General features: G+C 36.7%; 1 protein-coding gene across 49 annotated transcripts in view; it reads left to right on the top strand.

Annotated features, from left to right (window-relative positions):
* The window catches only part of ank2 (ankyrin 2, neuronal), a 284,604-nt gene that overhangs the window by 159,303 nt on the left and 111,160 nt on the right, over positions 1 to 14,141 (top strand). For 19 of the 49 annotated variants that reach the window (XM_031902878.1, XM_031902930.1, XM_031902881.1 and 16 more), the window contains exon 1: positions 8,273 to 8,604. The exons of 23 other annotated variants lie outside the window; for them this stretch is intronic. In XM_031902878.1, coding sequence (XP_031758738.1) covers positions 8,473 to 8,604 — 132 coding nt within the window. In that variant the 5' untranslated portion in view covers positions 8,273 to 8,472. Of the gene's footprint in view, positions 1 to 8,271; positions 8,605 to 14,141 lie in introns of those variants that run through there. 7 more of the 49 variants (XM_031902840.1, XM_031902929.1, XM_031902886.1 and 4 more) reach the window with 1 other exon arrangement.

A 14,141-nucleotide genomic window follows, 5' to 3' on the forward strand; every position in this document is an offset into this window, starting at 1 on the left:
AATTCAGATCTCCTATTATTTATTACTATTAACACATCTATAAAGCAGCAACATATTCCACAGTGCTGTACAATAGAACTACCTGGAATTGATTTTAGAAGCTGTGCCAGCGGAAATTGTAAAAATAAAGTGGTATCTCAACTGGAACTGTCCTGAAGAAGATGTCATGGCATCAGTATCCTTGGGTTCAGTATCAATGATTAGCACAGGCAATTGTGATCGTTGATAGGGAGCTATGAACTGGTTAGCCTGATATCTGTGACAAAGAAGTTCAGAGACGGAATATGTGAAATAACATCTACCTATTTGACAACAATTTTAGATGTTACAGTTCCATGACCATATAAAGCCAAGAGGCCACAGGCAAAGGGATTTTATTCAGGTCAAGGGACTCCTTGGTAACATCTATAACCATTATATTTTTAGTAGAGGGTACATTATTTGTTATAATACACACTTTTCAGTAAATTATGTGACATCAACCCTGTGCCCCAAGGGTTTAGAATGCGTCTTATATAATATCATACAATATAATATCAGCATCATGTTAGCATTTCCTAGTTCATTTCTTATCCAAAACAGATCAGTATTGTACCCTAGGGCTTAGTACTGGGCTCATTATATTGTTTATATTATACATGTTGATGTTACTTAAATTAGACGATCATTTATTTGCCTTTGCCATTGCTGTGGTGTCACAATAACTAATTCTCATGTATGAGTTCCTGTGAGAGCTGACTGCCATCATTTGTTTTCAGCTGACCTGCTTACTATATCTAGATAGTAGAGGTGTTGGTTCATTATCTTCTTTGCTATTCTTTCTCCATTCTGTTGTGTCAGAGATTGCAGACTATATGGGGGCCATATACTAATGCTCAGGTTTTTTTTTCTGATTCAGATTTTTTAGCACTAAAAATTGCAGAAAAAAAGTTGCAACAAAAGAAGCGACCAATGGCTAAATATCTGAATTTGACAATTTGCCAGCTAAAACTTGTCAAGATCACATAGAAGTCAATGGCAGATGTCCCTTACCTTCCCTGGAGGATCCTTCTTTGCTTCAAAACTTTAAAGGTTTTCAGATTTTTGTCTTGTGTGACAATTTGAAAAAAAGTAGAGGATTTGGTACAATTAAAAAAAGTCGAATTTTCGGGACTTTTTCCCGGGTGTACTTTTTTAGTTCAGACATGTGTGGAAATGACTTTATTCAAAATTTAAAAAATAAGAAAAATAAGAAATGTTAGAGTTTTAGTAAATCCGCCCCTATATTTTTCATGTAGAATTCATCAAGAAATCACTGTATTCACTGTAAATTAAAATCACGTTAATCTTAAGAGATATGTTATAAGTTTTGTGTAGATTCATTTGTGCCAGTTTAAACTTATCTTAGTTATGACAGGTTGTGGGGTAGACAAGTCCGTGTGGGCTCATCTGGATAAGCCACAAAGCTGTAGTTGAACAAAATTGAGAGGACTATAGTTTGGACATCTTAGAAATGAGCATCTCTGCTAGCAGCCCTATAGGCTTGGATGTTATATGCACTGAAATAAAATCCAAGGCTACACTTACAGTACTAGATAATACATAATTGTCAGAAACTGATGTAACTTTAAAATTAAATGATTCATCTTAGGTTACAGCACAGCCAATCAGCATTTATCAACTATAATGGTCCAGTCATATTCTCACCTCTTTACAACTCTAACATATTTAAGCTGGCTCTGTGTGGGATGTAATCTGCTCTGCAATTTCTATATTAAATATAGATGTATTCTAGCAATGTACTACAGCAGCCACATTCTCAGTACTGGCACTACAATTATTTGAAGCTGAAAACACAATGTATACATTGTGTTTGCTTCATCTGCATTTGCAAATATTCTGCAAAAGGTGCAAGCTGAGGGAATACATATAGCAGTCAACAAAATGCAACCAAAATACAGGATCCTCCACAAAAGATCTGGGCAGAATAAAAAAAATAGTATCATCTGTGGACAAAAATGTTGCCTTCATGTGTAAGGTTTGGCTGAGGGTTCAGCCAGATCCAGATCTTCAAAAAAACCCTGCATAAGAGGATTATCAATTGCCAATAAGGATTAAAATTGTAAAAGGAAGACAAACTTTAAATACACTTGAGACAAAACAGCTAAACTTACATATGTGAAAAGGGAAGTAATGGGAAGTAGAGGGTTAAAATTATAGGGGAAACAAAGAATCTTTTTTTCTATTGGAAATCAGAGCTCATTTTACTGTATAAAACTGATTGATTTGGACAAGTGATATTGTAAAAATGCTGTTGGGATTATGTGATTATGATTACATGTGATTATGCAATTCCAGATCCTAGTGGCTTGCAACAAGGAGACAGATAGCTAAAGAAAAGCAGAGAGAAATGTCTGCATGTATGTGTGCTTACCTGTTGTTATGCAATGACTTCTGTGAGAAGAACAGACTGAGAGGAATCATGTTGCTAGGATACCATGCTAGCATTGTGGAGCCCCACTATTACTGTAGTTCAAAAAGAGACTAAGTAGAAAAGGAGATTGTAGCTTAGTTAAAGGAGACATACTCTGTGAAAAATAAGAATGTGCCAATACATTATACCCCTCTAAATATGGAAACAATGAATGAAATTCACCCAAAACCCTACTAGTCCCGCCCATCTGTTCCACTTCCTGCTGCCTTTTTCCCAGGCTGTGCCAGTGGCACATGCTGCTCTGTAGGGTAGGACCTGATAGGGAACTGAAGCCTGTCTTTGCTTGTATGAATGCGCAACTGTGACTGGCTATCCCCTTCCTACTGTGCTTCTAGCAGGGACATGCCCACTCCTCATTTAAAACAGGGACTTTAACCATAGCAGATCTATAGGGAGCTTCAATAAAGAAGCCATTTTCAAAGTAAAATGGCACCATATATTCATTATTGCCTACAAGATTAAGGGGGATTTAACTTAACTTATATGTCTGTGACTTAGCATATATTTGTGCCTTATGTCTTTCTATGAATTGAGCAGATTTGTCCATTCTTTCTGATGTCTCTCTCTGCATGTTGCCATTGGCTAATGTTTTTTTGAAAGTTCTGTGAAATTTTGCAGGGATAAAGCTGCAGTAGTGTAAAAAAATGGTGCGGTTACATCAAAAATAGGCATGGGTGCATAAAAAAATCTGTGCGGTACCCAGATTCCCTCATCACTAGTTAACAGGTATATCTGTGACATGACCCCATGTCTCAGCATATTTTGGAGTTCCCATTAAAGAGAAGTAGAAATGTGCTGTCCAACATCTGCAGGGTTTGGCACTTCTTTTAGTAAGTGGTGCTTAAGGTAAATATGGACTTCTTTCATTTTCCACTGGTACAGCTGTAAGGGGGTCTTTCTTTCCTACAATAGTCATCATTATTCTTTGTATGACCCCATCCACTTTTTCCAGTGTAACAATAAGGGGGACTTTTTCTTTAGAGATGTGCCCACCAACATCTTCAGGCTTCAGCACTTCTTTTACTGGTTGATCACTGATCCCTAAGGCACATAAGAGAAAAAACACATTTGCAAAATCGATGTCATAGGGATCAATAAGCCATGTAATTAGAATTAAAAATCACAGCATTGTTTTTTTTTTTTGTATTGATGCAGATTTTTTTGCCTGTACTGTACATATTGTAGTGAAGCAAACTGTTGTCATTGTGTGTATACAATAAACAAAGGGCAAATACATTTTTTTAGGGGTTAAAGCACATGCTTCCATTTCTTCAACTAATCTGTGACTATTGAGTATTGATTTTATGTTTACATCTGTGTCCTAGCTGTGTACTGAATGCAGCTGCCTACATCTATTACACAGTCTAATTCTTTACATAAGCTGTTTTAAGTGTACTTCATCAGCCTTCATTTTTTTGGATTACTCTTGGGTAATGGGCAGCTTCAGTTATAAAACATATCTCCCAGATGGAGAGGAGATTATGAGATGGATTTTTGGGTATAAATCCTGTTGGTCTGCCCTGAAAGAACTCTGTGTAAGCATTTGATCTCTCAGTTTTATTTCTCTTTGAGTGTGCAAAATTATCATAAAGGCAAATAAATAAATAAGAGAATGAAGGGAATCTTAAGCTGGCCACACGCGTGATTTTGGGAACGCACGTGGGCTCAAAACTATATTCCTCATAATTTTCGTACCATGGCGATCCGTTGTTTAGTAGATTGGACAGGTTAGAAAATTTCGGTCAGATAGCATTAAAATCTGTGCATGTATTGTGTATCGGACGATATCTTTTGGGGACCTACAGTGGAAGTCACTTTCTTACGATTGGTGTCTGCCAACTATTTCATGTTCAGAACATGAACATGATTTTTTTAGGGCTTTATCCTACAATTTCAGTGTGAATGTTAGTTTTAGATCGTTGCATTTAAACGTACCACTGATATCCGAAGACTAAAATCTAAACATGTATGGCCAACTCAAACATGTCTGTACCATTCAGAACCAGCCTTGATCAGTTTGCCTGAAGTTCTGGAGTAACTGGAGCGCCAACTGTTTTCAATCTTTGCTTTAAAATAGTACACAGAAACTGTATAAAGTACATGGGATGGAAGTATGCTCAAACAAAAAAAAAATAAAGTAATACTCAGGGCCTGATTTACTAACACTGGGCACATTTGCCTATATGCAGTTACCCATAAAAACAATTAGCAGTTAGCTATGATCAGTCTTCTGCAGGCATAATTCTGAAATCAAATATCTGATTGGTTTCTATAAAACCATCTGCTATGTGACCTGTGCCTTTTACCCTTTTCAGCATCTTATTTATATAAACTATAGTTGTCTTTCTGAAGCAAGCAGTTTGGTGATACTATACCTTTAATAGTTCCACAGCATGTGTGGGTGCTTGTTTCATTGCTTGGTGTATTTTTGTTGAGGAGCTAATATGAGCATCTGAGCTTTCTTTGTGTCAGAATTCAAGGAGCGTTATATACAAAGATGGTTAGATTTTACTAGATTATTGCAGTTACAGTAACAGATCACATTAAAAGAGATGGAAAGTCATTTTGGCATTTTACTGACAATAGATTCACCACATTAATGCCACCTAGAAAACTATATTTATTCTGCAGAAAGCATTACAATACCTGAGTTGAACCTCCCTCCATGTGTTTAACATAACAGCTGCCATTTTAGCTTGGTTTCCATAGCTTCCTGCTGCATCTCTAGCCCTTGGTAGCTCAGATCACACATTCTGACGGGGGGTGGGGGAGTAAATTCTTATAAATTCTTATGGAAGGGGGGAGCAGGAGAGAGGAGAGAGCTCTACAGACTCCAGCCCCAGGAATGACGGATTTTTCTGAGAGAGGAAGTCTGATACCAAAGAACATGTTTACAAAAAAGGAGACAAGAAATCCTCTGTTTCTTTTGATAGGGGGCAGCTTTTCTGTGAGTGCTTATGGCTGTATTTACATAGACCCTTCTGAAAAACCTTACTTGGTTTTTACCTTTCCTTCTCCTTTAAACATCTGATTGGTTGCTGTTGGTTATAGGGCTTAGTCCATGTTAATGTATAACCCTTATTTTATACAGATGTCTACATTCACATTTGCATTTAATGTATACTCTTAATCACTAACAAATATAACCAGTGTAGGCCCATGAGTCATTAGTATATTGAGGCTAGCTGTTCTGAATTAATGGATTTGGATAACCATGAAAGAGAATTTAGAGGTCATTATTCTAAAAATAAAAAAATCACTATCTGTTTATTGCATTTAGCCAATGCCTTGCAGTTGGCTATTTAAATAATTAGTAACTTTCTTTAACCCCTTGCGTTCTAAATTAGGCGAGGGGCGTCCTCAATACATATCTGAGAGATAGGTAGCATAAAGGCAGCATAACAAAGTGTGTTATACCATTCTGTCATACTGCATACAAGAGTTGAATTACATGTGTTCTGCCTAAATAGGTGACACAGCTTTGGATATTAATGTCAGATCAGATCAATTATGGAAACAAAATTAGGGTACAAATATATGGTTCTGTTTTCAAAATGTTGTCCAAAGTGTTTTTGGATTGGCCCCTATGTGTATATTGCCTTATATAGTGCATTGTTTGAACAGCTGCTGGTTTTGGGATTGCATAAAAGCAGCAATATGACAACTCCTACTGATATATATATCTAAACATGAACATGTAAGTAATCTAGTTTTAATTTATAAATATATTGGGGAAAAATGCCTAATAAAAAAAGATTTAAGTATTAATACTTAACTCATGTATATCACTACTAAATATAAGACTTTCCCATCATCCACCCATTTATTCAGTCTATTAACATAATCATTTTTCCTTAGAAAAACTACTTTTAAATTCCCTATGTGGCATTTGTACTATTTTGAACATGTTATTTTTACCTCCTAGATAATCTGGTTTCAATTAATTACATCTCAAGTTCTGTGGCTTGGTGATACAGAGCAGTTGTTTATACCATACGAATTATTCTCTGTAACAAGTGGGGAACACTGGCTCCTGCCTGCAGACTGTTTTAGAATATATGTTACAGATGTAATTGTTATAATGTGCCCTCTGACACAGATACAATTCTTGGCTAATTAACAAAGCAGCCAAAGGAAAGTTTTTGTAACTCTGAAAAAGTTTATTATAACATTGTTTTCAAAAATGCACTCATTATAATAGCCTGGACTACAAAAATAGAGCACAGATAAGTTGTTTATATTCCTTATTTATGTTTTGCTATCTCTGATATTGTGCCATTCACACTACATAATGTAATGTTGGTGGTTGTATATAATAGGGAGCATCTTAGAAACCAGAGATTTGCAGAGAACTAATAGCTGAATGTAATAAATGTAGTAAATATAATGAAAATTTAGAAAAAATAAAAGTATGTAGTAGTATGTTATAAAATGTCCTATTCCTGGCAACTTTGCAATTGTTTTTTATTATTCTTTTTTATAGTTTTTAAATGATTTGCCTTTTTCTTTTGGCTCTTCCCATCTTTCAGATAGGGGGCATTGACCCCCAGCAGCCAAAAACTATTGCTCTGTCTGGCTACAATTTTATTGTTATTTTTCTGTTCAGGCCCTCTTATATTGTATTCCCATCTTTGGGTCTCTTGTTCGAACCATTGCCTGGTTGCTGGGATAAATAAAAGCCTACCAACAAGATAGCAAAACTGGAGAGCTGCTGAACAAAAAACTAAAGAACTAAAAATCATAAAACTTCCTATTTCAGAATGCAGTATAATTCATTAGGCAGTTAACGGCAAATTGTGAAATTGCCCATAGTTCAATATTCAAACCATGTTGTTAGATTCCAGTTTTTATTAGTGCAAAATAGCATTTTTTTTTATAAAAAGTGCAAAAACTTGAAAACATGACAGTGGCTACAGGGTTGCAACATGTATATTAAACTAAACGGCTGTATGTAACAAAAAAAATAACTCACTCAAAAATAAGCAAGCAAATTTTCCTGTATGTTAAACATACATTTTGCAACCCTGTTGCCTTTGCAATGTTTTATGTTAAATGTTTTTTTGTTTCACAAAAAAATCACTAACTGAAAAAATAAGGAAACAAGTTTTCCTTTGCAAATGTTTAAAAAAGAAAAGTAAAAAAAACAAATAAAAATATATATATATATTATGTTATGATAATCTTATGATAAAATAGCTAAAATCTGCCTTTTCCCCAGTCAATCAGTAACCCTGCCCTTGACTTTTTTTTACATCTGTGTTAGTGTCCCTTTAAGAAGAAAAAAGCGCCTGGATCCGCTAGTCCATTTTGTGTGCAAGGCGAGGAATGCCATTGTGTAGTGCATAATTCTTTGCCTTTCTCTTTTCTATAGCTGGGCATTGCTCTGCTCACTTTCTCCACACCAAGCAAAGGTTATTGTCTGAGTTCCTAGCCATAATAGCACTGTGTATTGTATAATATTAAACAATGCGTTCATACACTGCTGTGGATTGCACTGAACTCAGTCATTGCTGGCACCAGTTTGGTTGTTTAAAAGGAACATGATACATGAAAGCCATTAACTACATAAGCACAAAGACAGAGAGAAGTTAAGAGAGAGAGAGAGAAAAAGGAATCAAAACATGGCACACAACAAGTAATTCAATAAGGCTCACATGCACAGTAACGGCATTTCACACTGCAGGACCTTCCCTCCATGGGCTGCGTACTCTGGCTGTGTATTGGAAAGCATTCCCCTCCCTGCTCCATTTACATGCATAACTGGCCTAGTAGGTGTAAAAATAGACAGGCCGTGCCTGAATTGGAAATGGTCACTGACTGATGCCTGCAGTTGCTGGAATGAATTCTAAGAGAAAAAGAGGGAGAGAAATTCCACCCGGCAAAGAGGTAGAGCTTGTGAGTGATACCCCGCTTAGCAGAGAAGGCTGCAGCCACTGTTTGTGTGGATTAGTGGACCGGGCAGAGACAGACAACACCACACAAAGTTGGCTGGGATAGTTATGGGCAATGCACCACTTTGCCAGGCCTGCCATACAGAAAAAATAGATGCCCAAGGCAATATCCCTGATCCAGACAAAATGCCTGACTACTATGTCTTCATCAGTGATGGAAGCACAGAGCAGGAGGTTGTGGTAAGTGCAGTACTATGCAGGTGGAACAGGAGTGTGGAGGTTCACCCTCTTGCAGGATTGATGCTATTTACATCATGCAGTGATGCCAGTTAGATCAGGGCATGATGGGGAGAAATTCATATAAGTTTTCTTTTATTTTTTAACTTTATTTTTAAGTGTTCATTCTATCTCAATGGCACATAGGAGATATGCATGCTACTTTATCATTTTGCTTTTTCCTTTGATGTAATTCAGACCTAGTGCAGAACCTTGCATTCACAGGTTAATAGAAGGCCCTCCTAATCTTAATAGAGGCGTTGCACCTGCTGTTCCCTTGCACCACACACACAAGAAAAGAAAAAGTTATTAGTGCAAGAAAAAATCATTTCCACAGAATTGTATACTTTTATAATATCAAAGGCTTTTCTAAAATGTTTGTTTTATCCAACACTGAGGTAGAGAAACATAGGTCTGGACTGCAATGAACTGTATGAGTTGTGTTTTGGCAGCAAGTAAATAGTGAACATTCTCTATAAGCATATAACTTATTTTTTTGTGTAGAATTTCTATATGTTGTATATATAACTGTGTCCTTGCAGATTCTCTAGTTTAGACATTTTTTCCTGGATTCCCGAGTTCTAAATCAACCCTTGTGGGGGCAAGCAATATGGCAGTACAATCCCATCAATATAGATGCAAATATGCAGAGAATGCACTGTACAAATAACAAACTATGATATCAAATGTCAAGTGTAAAACACAGAGATGATGAAAAATCCACACAATAAGTAGGAAATTACATCCTGCATTAAAAAAAAAATGAAAATGTCACTGGTATGAAAATGCTTTTTTTCCCTGTACTGTACCCTTGTACAGTATTCCATAACTAACTAATCAATCATTATTCTCACTGCAGAAAAAACACAATAAATACTTAAAGTGTATTTGTTGCTATGACTTTCTGTGCTGGGCAAATATTACCTATATTATTACATAATTTATTAGGGTAAATCTGTGCTATTGAAGGGAGTGCTGGGACAAAATGGACTTGATGGACACAAAAAAATCTAATATTTACATTTTGTAGTGACACAGCACAAGGTGGATATTGGGTATTGGTTAAAGGATGTAATTGCTGGTTTAGGATTCAGAAATCTACAGTTTAATATACTTGTCAAAGCCTCTTCTTATCTGTAAACTTAAAATCAACACTTTGGGCCAGATTCACTAAGGTACGAATCCGAATCACGAAATTCGATCATTTCTGATGATCGCAAATGTCACTAAAAATTCTTTCCGTTTGAATATGAAAATTTCGTACTTAAGATCCAAAATTTTCGTATTAAACCGATCGTTTGCAATACTCACAAATTTTTCATATCCAAACGATTGTAAACGGCTGGAAAACCTTTCTGACTTTGATCCTACAGTGCATGATTTTGGAAGCCTCCCATAAGACTCAATGGCACTCTGCATCTCCAGCCTGGCCAAAGGAAAGTCACGATACGGCAACTTGAATGAATCCTAAAGTTTTGTACTCGTTGTGACGAAACGATTTTGTCACACAAATTGTCGCAAAGTACGAAAAAGTTGCGCAAATTAGTGAAAAAATCACAAAAAATACACACAGTTCTAAAACTTGGAAAAAATACGACTCTTTTGTATTTGGACTCAATCATACTTTGATGAATGTGCCCCTTTGTATAACTGCAACAATGCATTCCACCTCATGACTATATTGGTGTTTAAAATAATCCAGCAATAAATCATTTTTTACTCAGGAGTACGGATATTCTTGTCTCTCCTTGACATGGCCATTTGTTGTTGGTGCCTTAGAATTTGACCCAGCAAGGATGATTTTGAATGTGTCGGCTCTGTATAAATAAAGGATAATAATAGGAATAATAATAATAATTACTCTCAGATTGCAAATGCAGTCAATCAGATCCACCTTGTACCTAGAAGCACATAGGTGATTACAGATCATATATCACTTTATGTACCTGGATTATTTAAAGCCCCTGAGCTAATAGTTCTGCATATTCAATTAAAATGAAAAAAAAGCAATAAACTGCAATAAAAAGCAAGAGCTTTGCCTTTTCCAGAAGCAACTGGCATGTGTAGGTCTGTACTTGCTTGTGCTAGTTGCATTCCAGTAGGCGTAGCATAGCTGAGACTCTCTCGTCTTTCTCTAGTGCTACATTTATTTCCGCCTACAGATTGCTGTGTTCGAGATGGTGCCCGCTTTGCCTCCTTTCCATTTTTTTGCCTTATAAAAGATTAACATGTTTCATTTTAATATTTAATGTAGGTTATGTGAAGTGAAATCTCTGATTAGTATAACAATGTTTCATATGGATCCAAGCAGATTTTTTTTTACGTTTGTTTTCTTTAAGATATTTACACAGTGACTGTATAGTGTTGGTGAAACCAAATGAATAAAATGCCCCAGAAATGCACATACACAGAAATGCACAGAAATGCACAGAAAGGGGCACAGTATTGGTAGTTCATTCTGTCTGATATTTGAATGGTCTGTCTGGGCTCAGCCTTGTGACTTGTAGCCAGGGCCAGAACTAGGGGTAGGCAGAAGAGGCAGCTGCCTAGGGCGCAACGACTGAGGGGCGGCAGGCAGGAGCCTCTCCTGCCTACCCCTAGTGCTACTTTGTCATTGCCTCCGCCGCTTGTCATTAGCGGCGGAAGCAATGACCGAACAAATCGCTCCGCCCCCCCGAACCTTCTCCTGTGCTTTGGCGCGCATGCGCCGTTCGGGGGGGCGGAGAGGTGGGCGGAGTTGGCCGACATGTGAAACATAAAGATGACTGCATACTTAATTGATTTCTAAAGTATTCAAAAACATACATTTTTAATGGATTTGCAAATCAAAGCAATGTGCATCAAATGGTGAATTTTGCAGTAATTCTTTTGTACAGTAACCCATATAACAGAAACTGTAAATTTTCAGAGCAGTCATGTATGCTTTTGCATTTCACCACACCATGGGAAATTAGTTTCTATATAATCAGTTTTAGGATAGCAACATCATTTATATGACATTGTTGCCTTAAACACATTGAGCTCAAGTTTTAAATATATGACAGGGTATCTGTGATTTATTATTTTTAAATGGAATGTGTGTACTGCTTAAAGGGGGAAAATAAATATTTCATATAAATGAAAGTGTTACTGAATAACCATTCTGTTCTTATCAAGTAGATGCCATTATATTTGTGACATGAGGTATCATTAAGCCTGCAAAATTTTGGTGTAGAAAGGCCAGCATGCTACAACTATGGTCCAAACAGAGCACTCAGAAAATAGCACCCCATTCATATATATGATATAGAATGAAAAACCTTTACATACAATTTGCAGGATATGATTTAAGGTTGTTTTTTTTTGTTTTTTTACTGAAATGCACTAAAATGCAACTGAATTTGTGAATTGTGGGAAATACAGTTCCGTTCAATTGGGGTTCTATATAATAAAAGTTGCTTCTTTTACAACAGATCTAATTAGCAAAAAAGCAACCTATCAGCAGTAGATTGCGACCTGCCCAGTATTTCAGCCAAGGCCAAGAATGGTATTACAGATTTTCTAGCAATGTACTTGCTGGTAAATTTGTAATAACTGGTCTCAGCTCTCCCACTATCCCACAGACACTCACCCTACTCACCAGATCCTCTCCCTGTTTAACCCGTGTGTCTGATTGGTTACTATGGGTTTCTGTACTTGGGCAGACTGTGCCTTTTATTTCATACGGGGGATATTTGTGTCCTTCGTTTGATTAACCCTTTTTGTGAGCAGATATGTCATATTATTTCATAGAGGTTTAAGTCAATTTGCTTGCTTCCCATTTACATTTATAAGAGTATTAGCATTTATTTATATGTGCAGAAATTCAATGCATTCCAAGTTGATAAACTTATTTAGTTTCAAACATCAACTAAAGCAGGTCCCAAAGAAGTTCACTGTAGTTTCAGTTTCAGTTTCAGCAGATATAACCGCAAAGTTACTGTCTATCCTGACCACTGTCAACATAATTGCCACAAAGCTTCCTCTGCCACAAGATGGCTACCATTGTTGCACACTGAACAACTTGTCAGTCTGTTGATTGGCATGAAAGATGCTCAGGTGACTGGCTAAAGAAATAGAGGTGCACAGCGGCTCAAAAACTGCAGCAGAGGATCCATGTGCCTTGGGGCTTCTGTAGAACTTTTATTTCTGTGATGTGGCAAGAAGCTAAAGAGAGCAAACTACGGAAGGGTTTAGCTGTACTGCCGATATACAATAACAAACAGTAAGCACAGTTGACAGAATGCAGCCAAAATTCAGCCATCAATTTATATAGAAACAAGGTTATAAGATTAGTATAAATAAATGAAAAGGACAATATTAATGTGAATATGTTATAAACTAAGGAAGGATGCACTATAGTGAGGACTGTCACTTATATCCTTGCTCCATCAGTGAAACATTCATTCAGAATTCCTTCCACATGTAATAATCCAATGACTGGCATGAAAATGTCAGAAGAATTCTGACTCTAAACACTTGTCAGTCACAATGGCAGTTGGAGTGAATGAGAAAATTAGAAGTAGACTAAATACTAATTGCAGAAATCAAAATTTGTTCCATTACTGAACAGCAGCTGAAGTAAAATCATTGCAGTTGTGCATTGGGTAATTGCCATCTTTTGCATGCTGCAGGTATGGTGGGGGCGATGCAGTACCTGGGATTAATACAGCCCCTGCTGAGCTGTGCTGTACTGTACATGATCAGACAGGCTGGGGGCAGTGTGTAGTACTTGTAATTTTTATATCTAAAGATGTAACGATTACAAGTCACACTTTTAAATTTGATTGGCAAAGACAAAAACATACACATCGTTAAACTTCAAAACACAAAAGGAGAAAAAAGGGCACTCTGGAAATACAAAAACAGGCCATAACAAAAAATAAAAAGAGAAAAACCTTTATTATACACTCACCTCACAAAGCCTAACGCATTTTAGGGTTGATTCACTAAAGTGCGATAACGCTTATCGCATGCTTTTTTGCGTTAAAATTGACATGAAAAAAACCGTGCGATTCGCTAAAGTATTATCATATGTGTTAAGTTGCATATCGCACAACCGAATGTATTAATTTTAGCGCATTGTGTTAATTCTCGCACAAAAATAATACTAACGCATGATTCACAAACACTTAGACGCGCTAAATATCGCATTCATCTATGAGAAAATTAACACCTACTTGGGGCAGGCGGTAATTATAAAAAAGTACAGTTCATGAGCTTTTAGCAACACAATATGCTTTGCAGTGTTATTTATTCAAGTATTGTAGTAGTGTTGGCCCTAGAGTGTTGCAGCCTCCAGTTTGCAGGGAAATGGTCATTTTCAAAAAAAGTAGTTTTATGAACATAATGATGTGTTTGGCTAATATGGCGTGTGCGCGATAAGAAGCGCATGTGCGTTAATTAGCGCGCTGCAATAATTAGCGCGCGTTGCATCAAATACTGCACGAAAATAGTCTTCGCAACTTAAATAATGCAAACAG

Source organism: Xenopus tropicalis, chromosome 1 (genome assembly GCF_000004195.4).
Source record: "Xenopus tropicalis strain Nigerian chromosome 1, UCB_Xtro_10.0, whole genome shotgun sequence".
NCBI classification, from domain to species: domain Eukaryota; kingdom Metazoa; phylum Chordata; class Amphibia; order Anura; family Pipidae; genus Xenopus; species Xenopus tropicalis.